At 41.1% G+C, this 19,823-nt stretch overlaps 1 protein-coding gene across 3 annotated transcripts in view; it reads left to right on the top strand.

The window, feature by feature from the left end:
• Positions 1–16,339, top strand: part of Paip2b (poly(A) binding protein interacting protein 2B) — a 40,376-nt gene extending 24,037 nt beyond the window's left edge. For all 3 annotated transcript variants that reach the window (XM_041633852.1, XM_041633841.1, XM_041633830.1), the window contains 3 exons: positions 2,721–2,868; positions 14,079–14,255; positions 15,338–16,339. In XM_041633852.1, coding sequence (XP_041489786.1) covers positions 2,731–2,868; positions 14,079–14,255; positions 15,338–15,394 — 372 coding nt within the window. In that variant the 5' untranslated portion in view covers positions 2,721–2,730 and the 3' untranslated portion in view covers positions 15,395–16,339. The remainder of the gene's footprint in view (positions 1–2,720; positions 2,869–14,078; positions 14,256–15,337) is intronic.
• Positions 16,340–19,823: the final 3,484 nt, after the last annotated feature.

Genomic DNA, 19,823 nt, shown 5'->3' on the forward strand with positions numbered 1-19,823 from the left:
TGGCCATTTCGCTGTGTGATAAAATTACAGTTGAGGGCTGGAGTGGTAGCTCTTTGGTAGGATATACCCACCATACACTGACCCTGGGTTCACTCTCCAACTCTGAAAAAAAATTAAATATTGTTGGATAGATTATGTCTAGTTAGTCAGAATGTAGCTGTGATAGTACTTTGATTTTAAGCACTCTACATTTATATGGTTGTGTTATGCAATTATATAGATTGTTGCTGTTTGAAAAAATAACTTTGCACTTATTGGAAGCTGCAGGTTGATTGTAAAGTACAGATCAGTACTGTGAGCACTGAGAACTGCAAGAATTGTTTCTGTGTTTTTCTTTTCTTGAAGTATTTATGTTTAGTTCTACAACCTGATGATACTACAGGAAAATAACTCAGCTTCTACTACTGTGTGTTTACAGCACAGATGACTTCTATGTTCTCAAAATGTATGTGTGTGTCTCCCTCCAGAAAGTAGTCTGCTCTGCAGCAGAAACCATCTGGGCAGTTTAACTCTGGAACTGTCTATCTAGAAGTAATGTCAGATCCCACAGATTGAGAGCTCAGTCCCAACACTCAGCTTCCTCGCTTCAGACACCACTTGAAATTTAAAAAAAAAAAAAAAATTTCTATGACCAACTGACTGTCAGTTGGGATTTCTAATCCCCCATCCTTGGGTTTAGCTTACTGGTCTGCTCACAACTCAGGAAAATACTGATGTTGTCTAGCTTAGTCTAAAAGATGTTTTTTTAAAAAAAAATATTTATTTATTTATTATGTACATAGTGTTCAGCCTCCATGCCTACAGGCCAGAAGAAGGCACCAGATCTCATTCCAGATGGTTGTGAGCCACTATGTGGTTGCTGAGAATTGAACTCAGGACCTCCGGAAAAGCAGTCAGTGCTCTTAACCTTTGAGCCATCTCTCCAGCTCCCTAAAAGATATTTTGTAGAAGACAAATATCACAGTGTTTGGTGTTAAATGCCTGCAATCCTAGAATTGGGGAGGTGGAGTCAAATGATCCAGTGAGTTAGAGATCAGCCTGGTCTACCTCGCCAGTTTCAGACCACCAGAGATACATAATGAGACACCTATTGCAAAACTGAAGACAACAATAAAGAAATAGATAGCCAAATGAAGATAGGTAGGATTCCCATCCCTGTGGAGCTGGGGTCCCTGCTCCCAGGTCATGAATGATTTCTTAATCACTTTTTTTTCTTTCAGTTTCTCGAGACAGGGTTTCTCTGTAGCTTTGGTGCCTGTCCTGGAACTAGCTCTTGTAGACCAGACTGACCTCAAACTCACAGAGATCCACCTGCCTCTGCCTCCCAGTGCTGTGATTATAGGCGTGCACCACCACCGCCTGGCTCCTTATTCACTTTTCTACAAGCTTCCATGTGTTCAGCTCTGCAGAATGCTCCGAACCAATCCTCTTTGGGTTTGTTATAAAGGCTTCATTATAAAAGCATGATTGAAACAGGATGACCCTCTAACAGTGTGACCAGACAGAAAGGGTGTGGTCTAATGCTAGAAAGTTGTTTAGGGAAACCCAGCAGGGCCTGTCTATCCAGATTCTTCTTGGCCTCTGTGCAAGTTTGTCCTCCTAGCTATGGGCAGGACCTCTACTGAAATGGGGTTTATGATCAATCTACAAGATCAGATTTGTTTATGGCCAGCCTGATATAGAAAGAGAGGCAAAGCTCAGAATATATCTTTGTGTTCTATACTTGTCTAGGAGAAGAGAAGTGTTAGTTTCTATGACCTTCTATGAGGAGAAAGGGGCAGAAGATGACTGTGGTTTCTGAGGCCTAAAGCATCTCTGCATTACAAGAGACTGTCTGGAGCTAGAGTGCAGCTCTGTGGAAGAATGCTTGCCAATGTGTGCAAGGCCCTGGGTTCTGTCCCCAACACTGGAGAAAGAAGAGATGAATAAAGGATTGTCTTCCACCCTTACTAATACGTTTTCTGACGCTGCCTACCCTGCCACCCCCGCCCAATAGGTGTCTTCACAGATGCAACTCCCTGGTGGTGGATGCTCCAGAGATGGAGGCTGGAGCAGCTGTACACCGTCAATAGCTGATCACTTTAGGCAACCGGCAACTTTAGAGGAGGAAGCTGCAGTAGCCACCAAGAATGTGAAAGTGGACCTCTTGGTGCCTTCCCTTTGTTTGGAGAGTCTCTGAGTGGGCACAGTTTGGGGAGAGAAGAATGGGACTTCTCAGACACCATGACTGTGGCAACTGTTATAAAAGAAAACGTTTAATTGGGTAGCTTACATTTTCAGAGGTTTAGTCCATTATCATCATGGTGGGGCATGGCAGCATGCAGGCGGACACAGTGCTGGAGCTGGAGCTTTGAGTTAATACATCCTGACTTGCAGGCAACAGGAAATAGCTTGAGTATATATGAGACCTCAAAGCCCACCTCCACAATAACACACATCTTCCAGCAAGACCATACCTCCTAATAGTGTCACTCCCTTTGGGGAACATTTTCTTCCAGACCACCACACCATTGTGCCCCACTACTCAGTTATTAAGGAACTATACATCTGTATAATTGTTAACTATGTGATTGATGTCATAACATTTACAAACTAACAGTAGTGTTCATTTTCATTTCAAATTATTGGCCTACAACTTAAGAAGCTTCTGGAAAGATCTGGATTTTTAGATTCAAATTTCCTTAGTCCTTATCTTCACTTTTGTCTTTTTATCTTTTTAGAATCTCCATAATGAATGGATCCAGTGTAGCAGGTACATCACCCAGTGTGAAATGCAAAGAGGACCAAGGGTTAAATGGACATGAGGAAAAGGAAAACCCATTTGCAGAATATATGTGGATGGAGAATGAAGAGGATTTCAATAGACAGGTAAGCAAAGGTCACTATCCCTGTGAGCTACTGCAATCTTTTACTGTACTTGTAGGAACAGGATGGTTCTTCTAGGGTTGATAAAGGCCTAACACACTCAGAGAATCAGGGGTTCCAGATCTTGGTAGCCAGAGGCATATAGCTCAAGTTAAAATCTATAGCTCTGGGTTCTAAGTCAAGGGCCTGACCCTCAGGACTTAGTGTCATCCTCTGCTCTTAAGCAGCAACAATCAGAGCTAGCCAGGATTATAGCTCCTAAATCCTCCCAAGCCCTCAAGGACCTGTAGTCTCTCCTTCCCTCTTCCCTTCCACCCCACCGTCCTTCATTGCCTCTGCTGCTTGTGTGGAGTTCTTCCCTGCCCTCTTACCTCCACTGACATTGCTGCTACTGTTGTCAAGTAGGGGCTACTACTACAACACTTGCTGACATGCCCTTGTTGCTGTTTGTGTATCTCATCCTGGAAAGACATACTAAAATTGTTAAGACAAAAAAATAAAGATTTAAGATGCAGTCTTAAAAATTGATAAGACAAAAGATCTATATCAAGGTTTCCAGGCAAGCCACAATTTCTGAATGGTATGAAAAACATCTTGCCTGTGAAATGGCTCTGTTGATAAAAGCAATTGCTACCTTGACTTAGAGCCTGAGTTAAATCTCTAGGACCCACATGGTAGAAGAAGAAAACAAACTCCCATAAATTGTTCTCTGACCTTCACATGTGTGCAGTGACACATTGCACCTCCCTCCAACAATAAATAAATAAGCATAATAAAACATTTTAAGGCTATAATTCCTAATCCTAGTATTGATTGTCATTGGGTGGGTTGGAAGATGCACGTTCACATGCACCTATGCATGTGGAGGTCAGATGCCAATGCTGTGTGTCTTCCTCTAGCAGTCTCCACTGCAGTTTTCGAAACAGTCTCTCAGTGAATCTTGAAGGCGTAAGTCATAAACAATGCCACACCAGTTTGGAATTATGATTAATAGGGTGATATTTATTTAAAGGGAAAAAACTTACAGATCACCGTCAGCCCTCTGCACAACCAGGAAGGGAGTCTAGTCGCCTGCGGAGCAGGAAGTGAAGAGAGAGAGGAGAGGGAAGTGGCCGCTTTTTTAAAGAGAGAGACACCACGCCCCAATGGGCTGGTATCTCAGGGGCGATAGGCTGGAGGAGTGGGAGGACCTCCCGTAACACCTCCCCCTTTTGTTTAAATAAGAGAGTTCTAAACCTACTATGAAATTAAATACAATAAAGTACAAATATCCTACTCTAACTAGCTTAGGTCTTGTATAATAAATAACTTGGCCAAGTCATGAGAGAAAGTAACTACATTTATATAGTCTTCAACCCCATCGAAGATCTGAGAAGGGAAATAATGTTACCTGGGTAATTAGGAAGTTCAGTAAAACAACTTCCAAAACATGCAACAAATCACAGAGACAACTAATTACCTAGGCAATCACCCAAAGTCACATTAGCAGCGTTGAAGCAACCAACTTTGGCTAAGGCCTAACATAACTGACATACCATTTTCAAAGGCAAGCAACTTTTCAAAACTATCTTACCCTGTCTTGGCAGGATATGACAGCCCTGTTTTATCCATTGATGCACGCTCTGTATCTTTGTCAGTGGATGAGGTATGGGCATTTCTTTGCCCCAAGGCCAGTTCTGCCAAAAAGAAAGGCTCCAGGTGGAGTGTCTTTGGTGCTCAACATTCTCTCGGGAATAGAGTGGTGTTGCCAGGAGCAATTGTGTCTCACTACCACAAAACTCTGAGTTAGATTAAAGGCCATTTTCTACAGCTCTTTGAAGAAGTTGAAGATTATCTATCTATACTGAGTATAATCTCTATATATCTAAAGAACCTGATTAGTCTAATTATAAATGACAAACTTAGATGACTATTAGTCTCTATAATTCTCAATATCTATCTAACTTAAAGACTAAGACAATAAACGACTGTGAAACAAATGAGGATAATGACCTCCAAATATAAACACTGTACAAATATACATTGCAGTAGGTAAATATATATCAATACACAAATATTATATAAGTATCTTAATCAGATGTAGAAATGTACACTGCAATATGGTAAATATATACAATATATATATCAATACAATATATGTCAATACATAAAAATGTTTTAAACAGAGGTAGAAACATGCATGCATACAATAGTCAATATAATTTAACTTTGTATCAATATACAAGAATCTATACCAATATATTTGTCTAAAAGCAGTAACTCACAATTATAAATCTATTATCCCATCATTCCCTCTTTTTTTTTTTTTCAAAATGATCCCTGAGCTTATAAAATTCCTCCCCCAACCCTCAATCGTATACTGATTATAATCAACCCCTAAATGATGTCCCTAAACCCAAGGGCAAACTTTACTGGGAAAGGGGACATCGTCCTCTAGAATTACTTCCAGCTGTCATGGGGGCGACGTTCTTTCTGGGGGATCCTGTGAAAGTAAAATGATGGTTAAATTTCAAGATCAATGTCTTTTAAAATTGCCAATAGTCTCTGAGTATTTTGTGCAGGTCTGGCCAAAATGTTGTATAAGATGTGCACCATTTCAGCTAACCAAGTTGGAACTGTCTTGTGCAGCTGGTACCCGAAGCAGGTCTTGTAGTAGCGCTATCAGTATCATGACGTCATATCAACCGGGTGGAGTTGTTGTTATGGGGCCCCCATCTTCTTCCTGGAAACTTCAAATGTCACTTCAGGAAAAACTCATTGTTCATTATGAAAAACTTAAACATTAATCATATAGACATATATATATATATATATTCAATGAAAGACATGATAGATATATTCAATGAAAAGTATGATAGATATGAAGAAAAGTAAAGTTGTTTTCTAAACTCATATTTCTTTCTGTTCCACATCATGGCTCTTGACATGAGACAGAAACTCCAGAAACTCTGGGTTTTTCTCTTACTAACAGGCTTGGAATTGGAGAGGGACTGAGCCAGAGTCCAACTTCAAAACCAGCTTTATAAATTTAGAAATATGGTTTAATATTACTTACACAACCCATTCAGTTTTCTTGATATTTCCTATTGGGCAGGTATTTTTCCATCTGTCAGTATCCAAACATCCAGGGTCCCTTGAATTTCTCAAAGATGAGTGTTTTCCTGTGGAGATAAGAACAGAACCCTGCCCCCATTCTATATGTTTTTCTTACCACCTGTATGAATATCATCATTGTGGATGAGTTGTCATTTCTCCTTTCCAAGAGGTTTCTCCTCTTCAAATCGAAACTTTATTAATTTTGATGGTATCCACAATTTTTCTTCTCCTGTGGAAACAAGAGCAAAACCCCTTCCCCAACGTAGCACATCTCCTGGCTTCCACTGAGAGGTCAGCACATCTTTGAAATAAATCGGTTGATTTAGTTCAGCAGACTTTTCCATTATCCAATGTCTTTCTGCTGCTGTCGTTCCTTTCTCATTAGCATTAAGAAAATTCAAGGTTAATAAAGCATTATGTAATCTATTTCTGGGGGTATTTTCGGTCCCTTTCTGTTTGTTCAGCATATCCTTTATAGTACGATTTGATCTTTCTATAACTGCCTGACCTGTAGGATTATTTGGTATACCTGTAATGTGCTTTATATTATAATAATCAAAAAAGCGTTTCATTTTCTTAGATACATATGCTGGACCATTATCTGTCTTTATTTGTGCAGGTATACCCATGATGGCCATAACTTCCAATAAATGTATGATTACTGAATCAGCCTTTTCTGAGCTCAGGGCAGTAGCCCATTGAAAACCTGAATACGTGTCTATGGTGTGGTGTACATATTTTAATTTACCAAATTCCATAAAGTGGAACACATCCATCTGCCAGATTTCATTTCTCTTAGTACCCTTTGGGTTACTCCCTGCAGGCAACGGTGTTTGATTATAGAAAGAACAAGTAGGACATCTCTTTATAATGTCCTTAGCTTGTTGCCAAGTAATGGAAAATTCTTTCTTTAGGCCTTTACTATTGACATGACGCTTCTTATGAAATTCTGAGGCCTGCAACACACTTCCAATCAATAATTGATCAATCTCAGCGTTGCCTTGGGCTAGAGGACCAGGCAGACCTGTATGGGACCGGATGTGTGTTATGTACATCGGACAAAGCCTGTTCCTGATTATATCTTGTACCTGGATAAACAATGAAGTCAACTCTGTGTCATCTGGTATAAATTCAGCGGTTTCAATATGCAAGATAACTCTTTCTGCATATTGTGAATCTGTAACTATATTAAGAGGTTCTTTAAAATCCCTTAGCACCATAAGAATGGCATATAATTCTGCCTTCTGGACAGAATTATAAGGGCTTTGTTCCACCTTACTCAATTCATCTGACTTGTAACCTGCTTTCCCTGATTTATTTGCATCAGTATGGAACGTACGGCCTCCAGTTATTGGAGCATCACGTACAATTCTAGGAAGAATCCAAGAAGTTCTTTTTATGAAGTTAAGTCTACCACTTTTGGGATAGTTGCTATTAATTTCTCCCAAAAAATTAGCACAAGCTCTTTGCCACGGTTCATTGTCTTCCCATAACATTTTTATTTCTTCAGTAGTAAAAGGCACTATAATTTCTGCTGGGTCTATACCTGCTAGTTGACGAAGTCTCAGCTTACCTTTTATAATTAATTCAGAGACTTTTTCCACATAAGTTTTTAATTTTTTACTTGGTTTATTAGGTATAAATATCCACTCTAAAATAATATCTTTCCTCTGCATTAGAATCCCTTTAGGAGAAATTCTGGAAGGCAATATGACTAGGATGCAGCTAAGATTTGGGTTCACCCTATCCACATGTGCCTCCTGTAATTTTTCCTCAATCATTGTCAGTTCCTTTTCTGCTTCAGCTGTCAGTTTTCTTGGACTATTCAAATCTTTATCACCATCTAAGGTTTTGTTTAAATGAACTATCAGATCAGGTGTTATCCCAACAGCTGGTCGTAGACTGGAAATGTCTCCTAACAATCTTTGGAAGTCATTAAGAGTCTTTAAGCGGTCTCTCCTAATTTGTGCCTTTTGCGTTTTAATTTTCTCTAACCCTATTCTGTAACCTAGGTAATTAATAGAATTTCCTCTTTGAATCTTTTCAGGGGCAATTTGTAATCCCCACCTAGGCAAGACTTTCTTTACTTCTTCAAACATCCTTTCTAAAGTATCTTTATTTGAATCAGATAACAAGATGTCATCCATGTAATGATAAATTATGGACTTGGGGAATTGTTTACGAATTATTTCCAATGGCTTACTTACAAAATATTGGCACAATGTAGGACTATTGAGCATACCCTGTTGGAGGATAGTCCATTGATATCTCCTATTAGGCTGAGAATTATTATAAGTAGGCACTGTGAAGGCAAATTTTTCTCTATCCTTTTCTTGTAACGGTATAGTGAAAAAACAATCTTTCAAATCAATAACTATAAGAGGCCATCCTTTTGGTAACAGAGAAGGCAAAGGAATTCCAGATTGTAGTGGGCCCATAGGTTGAATTACTTTGTTGACAGCTCTTAGATCTGTCACCATTCTCCATTTACCAGATTTCTTTATTACAACAAACACAGGAGAGTTCCAAGGGCTGGTTGATTCTTCAATATGGTGAGCATCTAGTTGCTCTTGCACCAGCTGTTCCAATGCCTGTAGTTTATCTTCAGCAGGAGGCCACTGTTTGATCCATATTGGCTTCTCAGTTAGTCATTTTAAAGGTAGGGCTGTTGGTACCTCTAAAGGTTTGGTATTTGCTGTATGTTCTTGTACAGCCTGAATGGCTGGTGACCTTTTTCCATAATACCTCATCATATTCTTCCCAGAATTATGAGTTCCTGGAACTACAGGAACATTAATCTGGGTATTCCATTGCTGTAGCAGGTCACGGCCCCATAAATTTATGGCAATATTGGCTATATATGGCCTTAGTCTTCCTATTTGCCCTGTGAGCCCTATGCATTCAACCCATCTTGTGCTTTGTTTTACATGAGATAGGGTTCCAATTCCCAGGAACTGAACATCTACCTCTTGAAGAGGCCAATTCGGATGCCAAGATTCTGGGGTAATGATACTTACATCCGCACCTGTGTCTAATAAGCCTTCAATAAAAGTGCCATTTATACAGACTCTTAGCTTTGGTCTTTGATCATTAATAGAAGTCTGCCAAAATATACGTTTGATCTGTCCTACTGGGTTTTTGGACTCATCCTCCACATGTAATTCATCATTTAGACCAGTATTACTTTTTACAGCAGAAATTGGAGCTTTTAATTTTCTTGGTGAGGCACGTTCTCCACTGTGACTGGGAATGACTGGGCCACTGTTGGCTTGGGGGCCTGCGAGAGGCCCCCCAAGGAGTTTCCCGATGATAGCGGATTGCCCTGTCTGTCTGTTGTTGACCTACATTCGTTGGACCAATGCCAGCCTTTACTGCATCTCCTACATATACCTGAAGGCCTAGGTCTCCTATTTTTGTCATTCCCAGAGGAGATAATATTCCTAGAAATTCTGTGCCTGCCATCCCTTTTCAGATGTCCTAATTTACCACGATTAAAACACCTGGCAGTTTGATGTCTCCTCATTGCTGTGGAAATCACTTCTCCTACCCAAGATTCATCGTTATAGCTAAATGTCTCAACATTCATCGTATGCTGAATCCATTCATCCATAGGTGCTGATCTAGACTTTAAAGGCCCAATTATCTTTTTGCATTCTATGTTTGCATTCTCAAAAGCTAGAGATTCAAGAAGTATTCATCTAGCTTCTGGGTCTGTTACCCCTATGTCCAGAGCCTTAATTAATCTTTGCAAAAAGTCAATAAAGGGTTCTCTCTGTCCCTGCCTCATTCTGGTATATGATTCAACCCTTTTTGCTGGATCTTGTATCCTATTCCAAGCATTTAAAGCTGCTTGGTGACATAGACACAGTACTTCATCATCATAAAGAGCTTGGACCTGTGGATCAGCATATTCTCCTGCACCAAGAATTTGATCTTGGGAAACCTCGACACCTTTTGCTCTTCCTTGCTGTTCCATATGTTTGGATTCTTCTCTGAAATAAATTCCAAACATCAAGGGAGGTCCATTATCTAAAACTGCAGACACTAACTGATGGAAATCATAGGGGGTAGCTCTAGCATTAGAAGCCCAAGTCCTTATCATTTCCTTTACATATGCAGAGTGCAAGCCAAAATTAACAATAGCTTGCTTAATTTCTTTTAGATCATTCATTGCTATTGGCGTCCATCTAGCTTCTCTGACTCCCTTTGAGCCTTTAGAAGTTGACTCTTTGTCAGAATTAAGTATAGGGTATGCCGCTAAAACCTTGGGTAAGCCAGTTCTAATAGCTGGTGTTGGCATTGTATCCTGTCGTTGTGCCTTATTACTCTGTTCACCAGCTCCAGTCATTTCTTCAATCATTTCAAGTCTTTTTATTATTGTCTTTATTATTGTCTCTTTTGAATCCTGAATCTCCTGACCTGCATGAGTTTCTAGTAAAGATTGTATGGTTCTTAGGAGTGCCATGATCTTCCTAAATGATAGAATATGCAAAAGAATACTGAAACCTAGTAACCAGTAAATTAAGTTATCCTCATAGTCATATAAACCTTGCATGATATAACCCATTGTATTGGTAACCAAAACAGTAAAATTCGCGTTGGAAACGAAAACTGCCATATTACCTATTATCCAGCAGGTGGCGCTGTTGCCAAGTCGCGACGAAAACAGGGTCCTGTTTCAGAGTCCGCCTAGTATTTATTAAAAACTGGAAAATGTAAGTTGCTCAACAAAGTAAATGTAATTAAATCAATTCCAGAGACGGAACCAGAAACCCAGAATCCAGGGGTAGAGGAGAGCAATCTGGAAGCCGCTTATGCCTCCACGTGACAGAGTCACCCTGAGGGGTTGCAGCTTTCAGCAACCGCGTGCTCTGGTTCGCGCCACTTAAGAGCTGTGCTTGCAAGGGAGATTTAAAAACGAGTCAGAAAAGAGCAAACCATGCGGCAGAGACTAAGCGGGCCTGTGGGGAGGCCAAGGCCGCCGCTGCAAGGCACAGGCGGCGACTGAGGAAGGGAGGGCTCCTGCCAAGCCGAACTCGCGGCCGGCAGCCGAGCGGGGAAAGGAGAGGTTCTAAAACCAAACGTTGGGTGCCAACTGAAGGCGTAAGTCATAAACAATGCCACACCAGTTTGGAATTATGATTAATAGGGTGGTATTTATTTAAAGGGGAAAAAACTTACAGATCACCATCAGCCCTCTGCGCAACCAGAAAGGGAGTCTAGTCTCCGGCGGAGCAGGAAGTGAAGAGAGTGAGGAGAGGGAAATGGCCGCTTTTTTAAAGGGAGAGACACCACGCCCCAATGGGCTGGTATCTCAGCGGCGATAGGCTGGAGGAGTGGGAGGACCTCCCGTAACAGAATCTGAAGCTGGTGATTGGCTAGACTGGCTGGCCAGTGAGTCCTTACAGTTCCATCTCTGCCTCAGGACACTGGGATTACAGGTACATACCACCACACCTAGCTTTTTACATGAATGCTGGGAATCCAAACTCAAGTCCTCAGGTTTGTGCCAAAACACTTTACCTGCTGAGCCATTTCCCCAGCCCCCTTATTGAGCTCTTTTGGGTGAAAATGTTCATTGAAAAGATGGTCATGGTGGTACATGCCTATAATCCCAGCATTTATAACAAGAAGCAAGGGGATCAGGAGTTCAAGGGTCTATTCAAATAAATAGTTGAACAAGTATGAGGCTTTTAGAATCAGATTGAAATGTCATATTGAGGGGGGAAAGACTAAGACCTATAAATAAGGAAATATCACTTGTTTGAGGTTTCAGAAAGTAGTGGCACATGGTGGTACATACTTGTAATCCCAGCACTGGGAATTAGAGCCAACAAGAACAGTTCAAGGGCAGATTCTGATACCTATCAAGTTTGAGCCTATCCACAGATACCTGACACCCTGATCCAGACAGATAACAACAACAGGAAGTATAACTCAAGGGGCTGAAGAGACAATTCTACAGTTTTGAGTGCTTGCTGTTCTTGTAGAGGGCAGGACTTTGTTTTCCAGCACCTACATGGTAGCCCACGGCCATCTGTAACTCCAGCTTCTTCTTCTGGCCTTTTCCTTCGCCTGCACACATGTGCACTCACCCCCCCCCCCCATTAAAAATAATAAAATATTTTTTTAAAGGAAGGATAACTCAGGAAACTACTTCTTGGAAGAAGAAACACATTAGTTATATTTGTGAATGATTTATATTCATACACAGATAATTTCAATACTAAAGAGAAAAGAGACTTGTTGTCCTAAGTTGAGGACAAACACCAATTTTATGTAACTTTTAGGATGTGTTGCCACTGGTGAGGCATGACATGGAATGTGGGAAGGTGAAACCACTTAGTTGGGTGTTAGAGATCTTTTACATACATATTCTCTAACTGGAGGTTTGTTTTGTTTTTTGTTTTTCTTTTTCTGTAAGTTCCTATCATTTCCCCATGGGTGTCTAATAGCTAAAGTCAGAACAGGCACAATACTTATTCATGCCTCAGAGTTGAGACTTGGGATCTTTTGTTTGTTTGTTTGTTTTCTTTTTTCTTTTATGTTCTTAGTGCTAATTTCCCAACTATTACACAAAGAATACTGCTATAATAAAAGAAATAGATCACATGGCAAAGTCCTAAAAGAAGCAGCTATAGTAAAATTCTTGAACAAGGGAATATGTAAGAATGGAGAGCAGGAGTATAGTGGCTTATACCTGTGATCCTAAGACTTGGTAGACTGAGGCAGAGGATTGATGTGAGTTCACAACTAGCCTGAGCTGTATACATACTGAGTTAGTCCAGCCCTGTCACAGAGAGAGAAGTAGAGACTGGACAGAGAAAATAAATGCCAAACATTTCAAACACAAAACTATAAAATCTTAATGGCTTAGAAATACTTTGTAGTTACTTAAGAGCTTCATAACTGTATAATTTATGAGATTTTAAAATGTTTAGGCAATTACACATTTAAGATACTCTTCTTTAGCTGGATAATGGAACATGACTGTGATTCCAGCACTTGGGAGGAACAGGCAGGAGGACCAGAAATTCAAGACCAGCCTCAGCTACATGGAGAGTTCAAGGCCAGCCTGGGATATGTGAAACTGTCTAAAAACAACAGAAACAGTCAAAAACTTGCTATTAATAACTTTTTCTGAATATATGAGGCACAGTTGAGTGATTTTTGTTGTTGTTGTTTGATTTAGCTTATAGAGGTAATGAGCTATGAACCTGTTACCCAGCAAGAGGTGAGAAAGAGATTTGGCAAGTGTGGAGTGGCCAATGAATTCACTGAAATCTGCCAAGTAAACATTTTCTGCAAAGGACTGGAAAATCCTAGATCTTTTTACATCAGTTGGTGACAGTGTTGAGGAAGTATGGAGTAGTTTAAATATTTTGTTCTTGTTTTAAGAGACACCGAATTGTGACGTATATTTTTAATAATGTACCAGAAAGTGTTTTCTGTATCTCTCTAAGGTTCTACAAGTATTTTTCTGCCTTGGAGTTCTTATTACTAGAAAAGTGGATCAAGAGCTAATACTGATTTTAATTTAGTTTTCAGTATCCTAATCTCAGGCCAGTTACACACTTCCCATAAAAGATTTATGAAGACCTGAAGTTTCTGCCATTTTGTTTTTATTTTTTTATGGTTATCAGATCAGTTACTTCTCTGTTGCTGTGGTAAGATTCCATGACCAAAAGCAATTTCATGGAGGAAAGGGTTTATTTCAGCTCACAGTTCTAGGGAGATAGAGTCAGTCCGTCATGGCTGGGTTGAACAACGGACAAGCTTTGACAGTAGAAACGAAGCTGGCTGAGCATATGTTATCTCAAATTGGAAGCAGAGAGAAAAAAATAAAAATAAAATGGACTACATTCGTAAATCTCAAAGCCTGCCCCCACTGACATACTTTCTTCCTCAGGACTCGTCCTCATAAAGGTTCTGTGATGTCCCTGAACAGCATCACCAACTAGGGACCAAATATTTATAAACATGAACCAATTGGGAACATTTCTCATTAGCTTTCCTGCCATGGTTCTGAATGAGGACCTCTGAAGAGAAGTGCTGGGAACCCCAGCGGGATCATCCTCTTGTAATAGTTCCTCTTAGTCTTACCCCTTTGTTGGTAGGTGGAAGAAGAGCTGCAGGAGCAAGACTTCTTGGACCGCTGCTTCCAGGAGATGCTGGATGAAGAGGACCAGGACTGGTTCATTCCAGCACGAGACTTGCCTCAGGCTGTGGGACACTTACAGCAGCAGTTAAATGGACTATCAGTCAGCGACAGTCATGAATCTGAGGACATTTTGGTAAGAGCCTTCAGTAGTTCTACATGTGACATCCTGAAAGGAATATGATATTTGGAGTCATAGATGTCTGTGTGGCCCTACACCCTACATCACATCTCTGGAGCCTATCAGCTGACATGTCTTCACCCCTTAAATGGCTTCAGGTTCTGTGAAACTGTAGTCATCAGCCTTCATTTACCCTGATGCTCTCTGCCCTGGGATAAGAAGTCTTTCTCTTTCACTATCTGTACCTAATGTACTATGGCTCTGCCAGGAAAACTATTGCTATTAGGAGGAACACACTCCTGACAGGCCAGTTTGTACTTCAGTTAAGTCAGAGAAGTGAGTTCCTTGTCTTCTATTGATGTGGCTGGATTCTGCGAGCACTGTGGTTCCCACATAGCTTGTGAGTAGCTGTGGCTTGCAATGAGCCAAGACTCAGAAGAACACCAAGGGGCATGAGAAAATGAGAAAAATAGAGGTTCTAGTATCTAAACTGGCTTCATGGAATATTGTTTTTCACCATGTTAATCTGTTCAGTGGCTTGAAGTGCTGTTTTGGAATGAATGTCATTCATAGATTCAGGGGAATATCTTGAAATGGAGTGGAAACAGGAGGCAGGAGCCTCTGAGAACAATTCAGCGATAGCATGGGCTGTTAAGACTCTTCCTTCTTCCCTGAGGCTTACCAAGAAGGGTACTGTGGTGTGGCTCAGTTGTGGAACACTTGCTTAGCATGTATCAGAACTCAAAAACAAGTTTTAATGATTTTTGTTATCTTTCTCCCAGTCTTCCCTGTACTTTTATCTCTCTGTAGGGCTAGAGAGTTGAACCTTGTACATGCTAGGCAAGTACTCAATCAATAAGCTTCATCCCTAGCCCGAAAATAAGTTTTAAAGTGTAATAGGATGTGAAAGCAGAAAGATGACCGTCAGTATAGGGAGGGATAAGAGGTAGGTATCAGCAGAGTCAGTGGAATGCACATGTATAAAATGCTATAGTGAAACTCATTATTTAGTATGCTAAATTAATTTTTTTAGCATGAAAAAAGTAATAAAAGTACAGCTTGCTTTGAGTTATATTTTCTCTTGATTCTCATTTCAGAGCAAAAGTAACCTGAATCCAGATGCCAAGGAGTTTATTCCAGGAGTGAAGTACTGAGCTGTTGGAAGCTTCCAGAAGGACTTGTTTTGTCCCCGTACCTGGGGCCAGCAATGCACAAAAAGGCAGAGCTGAAGGGGGGTGGCAAGGGTGTGCAGCCAGGGCGGGTTGGGTTGGGAAGGTGGTTTAACTGGATACTGTGACTGAGTAACGAATGTGCGAGGTACTACTCTCCAAGCCCTCTGAGCATGGCTCTTCTGTTCTGCTGACTTGTTCAGAGCAGTTTCCCATTTTATTTTATTTTTTGAAGAGCTCTTTGGAGTTAAGGAACTGCAGTTGTTTTTTCCCTCGTTAGAAATGTTCTGTCTGCATTCAAGCAAAGTAAGCTGACCAAGGAAAGCAGTATTTAAGAACTATCTTCCCTGCTGTGTATCTACCAGGAGCAGGGCATTTGGAGAGCGTAAGGAATTTACAGCTGAGTGGTAAGAGGGAAAAATAGAACAGGAGATATAAACCAGTCGCAACACTCAGCTTCCTCACCCCTGACATTTCCATGAAGAGGTGAACTAAGTGGCAGATAGAGCCCTTGTCTCCTGGCCTGGGCTCTGCTCTACTAAAGAAAACATAGATTGGAAAGTTCTTAGGTGAATGTAACTGGATGGTTGCAAGTTGTACATCAGAAGAGCAGGGCTTGATGGTGGCTGTCATTTAGTTGCTGCTGGCCTGGTGTTGAGCATAGGTGTGTAGCTGCTGTCGCTCATTGTTTACAGGTAAAAGTCACATAGAGTTGCTTTGCCTTCATGATTCTCATGCGGGCTACTCCTGGCCACTTTCCCTCACAGCTCTAAAAGACACTATTAGCCAAAGTCTGAGACGGACCTTTTGTTGGGCTAGTTGCATCTTGAGTCTTCTTGGACAGTTTTGGTTTTGTTTTCCTTAGTCCCATCAATATCTGACTCTTACAGTGTCTTAATTCCCTCAAAGATTTCTGTATTTTTTTTTCAAGGAAATACATTTTTCTAAATACTAGCATGCTGCTCAGCTCAGTTTGGGTGCTTCTCCTGCCTTACAGAGTGATTCCCAGAAACTAAGCTACTGAGGAGTCCTGCCCGAGAACACAACAGAGCTCCTTGGAGCTGTTAATGGGTATTAATGCTCCCACAAACTAACATTTTTCATTTCCTCATGGGCCTAGCTAGGTGCACCCTTAGTTCTACCTGTAACTCACTAGGGTTTGGTTGATCTTCTGTCGAACTGAATTCCACTGGGAGCTGCTGCTGTGAGTAGAGGCGAAGGTGGTAATGTTGAGGAGGAAAGGACAAGCGTCCTCTCCTGTTCATACTCCCAGGACAAGGGATTTGGAGAGGCCTGAGACTGCTGTGGCTTGTGTGTGACTGTCACTGTGCTGTGCGTTAGCTCTGGAAGGATCATGTAGCTTCCAGTCTGTCAGCTTAGCATGTGGATGTGGGCAGAGATTGGGAGGAAAGGACTGGGGTCTGAAAAGTTGAAACATTTCCCTTTTTCATGAGCTGGTTTTCCAGCTTTCCATTTTGTCTTGGTACCAGGAATAGAACCCAGGGTCTCATTTGTGCTAGGTTAGTCCTACCCTTGAGCTGTTCTCAACCCTCCCTTGTTGACTTGTAGACAGCCCCAGCAGTTATACACAAACTTCCCTGTTTTTCCTATTAAAGTCTCATAGGATGGCATCTTGTGACAGTGGCCTTCTCCGTAGGCCACATGATAGTGACTAGCTCAGGGAACTTGTATGGCCAGACACACATTGACTCCCAAAGCCTCTCCCTCAACAGACTAGGAACTCCTAGTCCTCTAGGAAGACTTTATTCCTGCTCCAGCTTTTAGCTTGGCTTTCCTCTTCTAATAAGGAGAAGAAGGGTAAGGTTGGGGCATAAAAAAGATTCTGCCACAGTCTCCTCAAGGCTTTTGGAGTTCAGAATGCATCAGGATTGCAGGAAGATTCTTGAGAATCTCTATCTGCATATAGTACATCCTCCTCTGAGTACCTGGCTAGGAAGCCTGTGTAAGCCTGAAGAGGTTATGTTCTATCCTAAAGTTTTACCCTTTGGAAGCCAAGCTGCTAGTTGTGGTCTAAAAGGCCTACCTTCCTTCCTACTTTGCTGGTTCTTTTTACTTGGATGTCAGTCTCTGTTCTTTTGTTAAGGGTGCATTTGGTTAATACTTCTAGAATGCTGTTGTGTATGCCTGGAAACAAGTGCTGGTATGTTGGGTCTACCTCAGAGGCAGCATGCTGACTCCAGGCTTGGGGTACAGCCAATGAGGCTGAGCTTAGTATATGTGGAATGACTTATTCCTATGGCCCAACTCTTCTTTCATCCAATGTTGTGACGTAGCATAATTGTGCCCCAGACTACAGGCTCAGCCTTAGTTTGCCAACTTAGCAGAAGACTTTGGGGGTTTTGTAGGTTCCCCCCTTGGGAATCTATACAGCAATAGAAAATGTACTTCATAGTTGCTGGTCTGGCTGGCCCCAGTCTTCTTTTATTAGTGACTAAGTTCTAATTGTGATTATTTGACTCTATAACTTTTTTCTTTTGTTGGGGGAGGGATAAGGGACTGCATAAGATATTGTAGAGGTAGGCAAAACCTAGGTACTGTATCTAAGGGTCTGGGGCTAGTTTTTGTCTATAGTGTACCTGACTTTAGGTTATCATATAAGCAAACTAGAATATAGTCTAAAGATTGATTTTTTTTTTTTATTGAACCCAGGATTTCACATGTGCTATGCAAGCACTACACCAAGCTGCATTCCCAACCTATGAGAGACTAGGTCTTGGTAGCATTCGTTTTTCCAAAGTCACAAGAACTATGATTGCTTCACTAAGAGTGTAAGGCTAACCATGGCTTTAAAATAAATGTTTTTAGTGAACTATTAGGCATTTTCCATATTATTATGTCAAGGGTTTATTTTGACTTTAGAGAGACTAAGATGCAAGTAAAGAGCTCTGCCAGCTGGCACCTTCAATGAGCCAGGAAAGTGGGGCAGCCAGAGTGAACCTCTTGATTGGGGATATGGTAGATGAGCATGTGACTGGCTGGCTTCCTGAGTTTGTGTCCTGTTGCTAGAGGGGACAGGCCTCTGCAGTAAGAGTATTGGTATTGCATGCTATTAGTCTAGGTTTATAGAATGTCAAGGATAGGAACTTACAGGTCTGACAAATTTGACTAGAAGTTGGAAGTACCCACTTCTTGGAAAAGCTTATCCCAGCCACTCATCTGGGAGAACAGGAATGGGAGGCACTAGTTTTGTCAAATAGGAAGAGTAGAAAGGATGCTGGTGTGTGAAACAGACCCTGAGTGACCTGTTCATTCACAATTGCCATGAGACTCGTTGCCCCCTAGGATGGCTCAGTGCAGTGGATGTGAGCGCCTCCGAAGTCACCAGACTTAGACATCTTCTAGACTTCACAATCTGGAAGGAGGTGGGACTCTTTTTCCTATGTTTAGTCTCCCACAAGAAGCTGGTGGTGGTGATGGGAACAGAGAAGGAATCTGCCCAGGCAAACATTAGACTGCATACTACCCTGCCGTCATCATCCAACACACTGCTGGACCCCAGAAATTTCCATTTCCTGGGAGTTGGGACTAGAACATAAGACACACTGCTCTCTTCAAGATGTCAAGCTTAGGAGCCACACTTCTCCTGTTCTTGGGGAACAAGGAGGAAATTGAAAGGACCAAAGGACAGATATGCTTTTTTTTTTTTTAATGTAAAAACCTTCCTACATTTTTGTTGCTAAAAGTATAATTTAAATGGAAGATTTGATGAGCTTTCCTCCCAAATTTACCTTATACCTTTTCTTTAAAATGAATAAACAATAAAAATTCTAGGTTACTTAATACTATAAAGATTTTTTTTCTTTTTGGTTCTTAAGGTCAAACTCAGGACCTCACAGCTAGGCAGCATCCTGTTACTGAGGCTCTCCTTACCCCTGGGATACTAAAAGCATTTTGAATTATAATCTTGCTCTGTGGTCCAGACTAGACTTGAACCTCTGGTCCTCCTGCCTCAGCCTCTCCAGTGCTAAGATTATAGGTGTGGACCACCTGGCTGTCCTAAATATCTTAATATTGTACTGTTACTAAATTGTTTTTTGGTGCAAGGGTAAAGTGGAAGATTTCGTGCATGGCTGGGGAAGTGTTCCAACACTAAACTACATCCCTTGACTGTAAAATGTCTTTCCTGTAAAGCGGTATCATGTTTCACTCTATCAACATATAAAAAGAGAATTTTGTCCTGCCAATTGTGAACCTTCAAAAATATTTAACAGCAGGTTGTGAGTGGTACTCATCTTTAATCCCAGGACTTGGAAAGAGGCAGGTAAATCTCTAGTTTGAGGCAAGTTCAGACTACCCGGGTCTACATGAGACTGTCTATAAAAGTTAATAAACTAGTGCTTGAAAAGTGGAAACAAGACCCCTAAAACAGCTTTGAGCTGGGGTAGTTCACTAG

Source organism: Microtus oregoni, unplaced genomic scaffold (genome assembly GCF_018167655.1).
Source record: "Microtus oregoni isolate MIOR12 unplaced genomic scaffold, Mior012 000002F_ref0000024, whole genome shotgun sequence".
NCBI lineage: Eukaryota > Metazoa > Chordata > Mammalia > Rodentia > Cricetidae > Microtus > Microtus oregoni.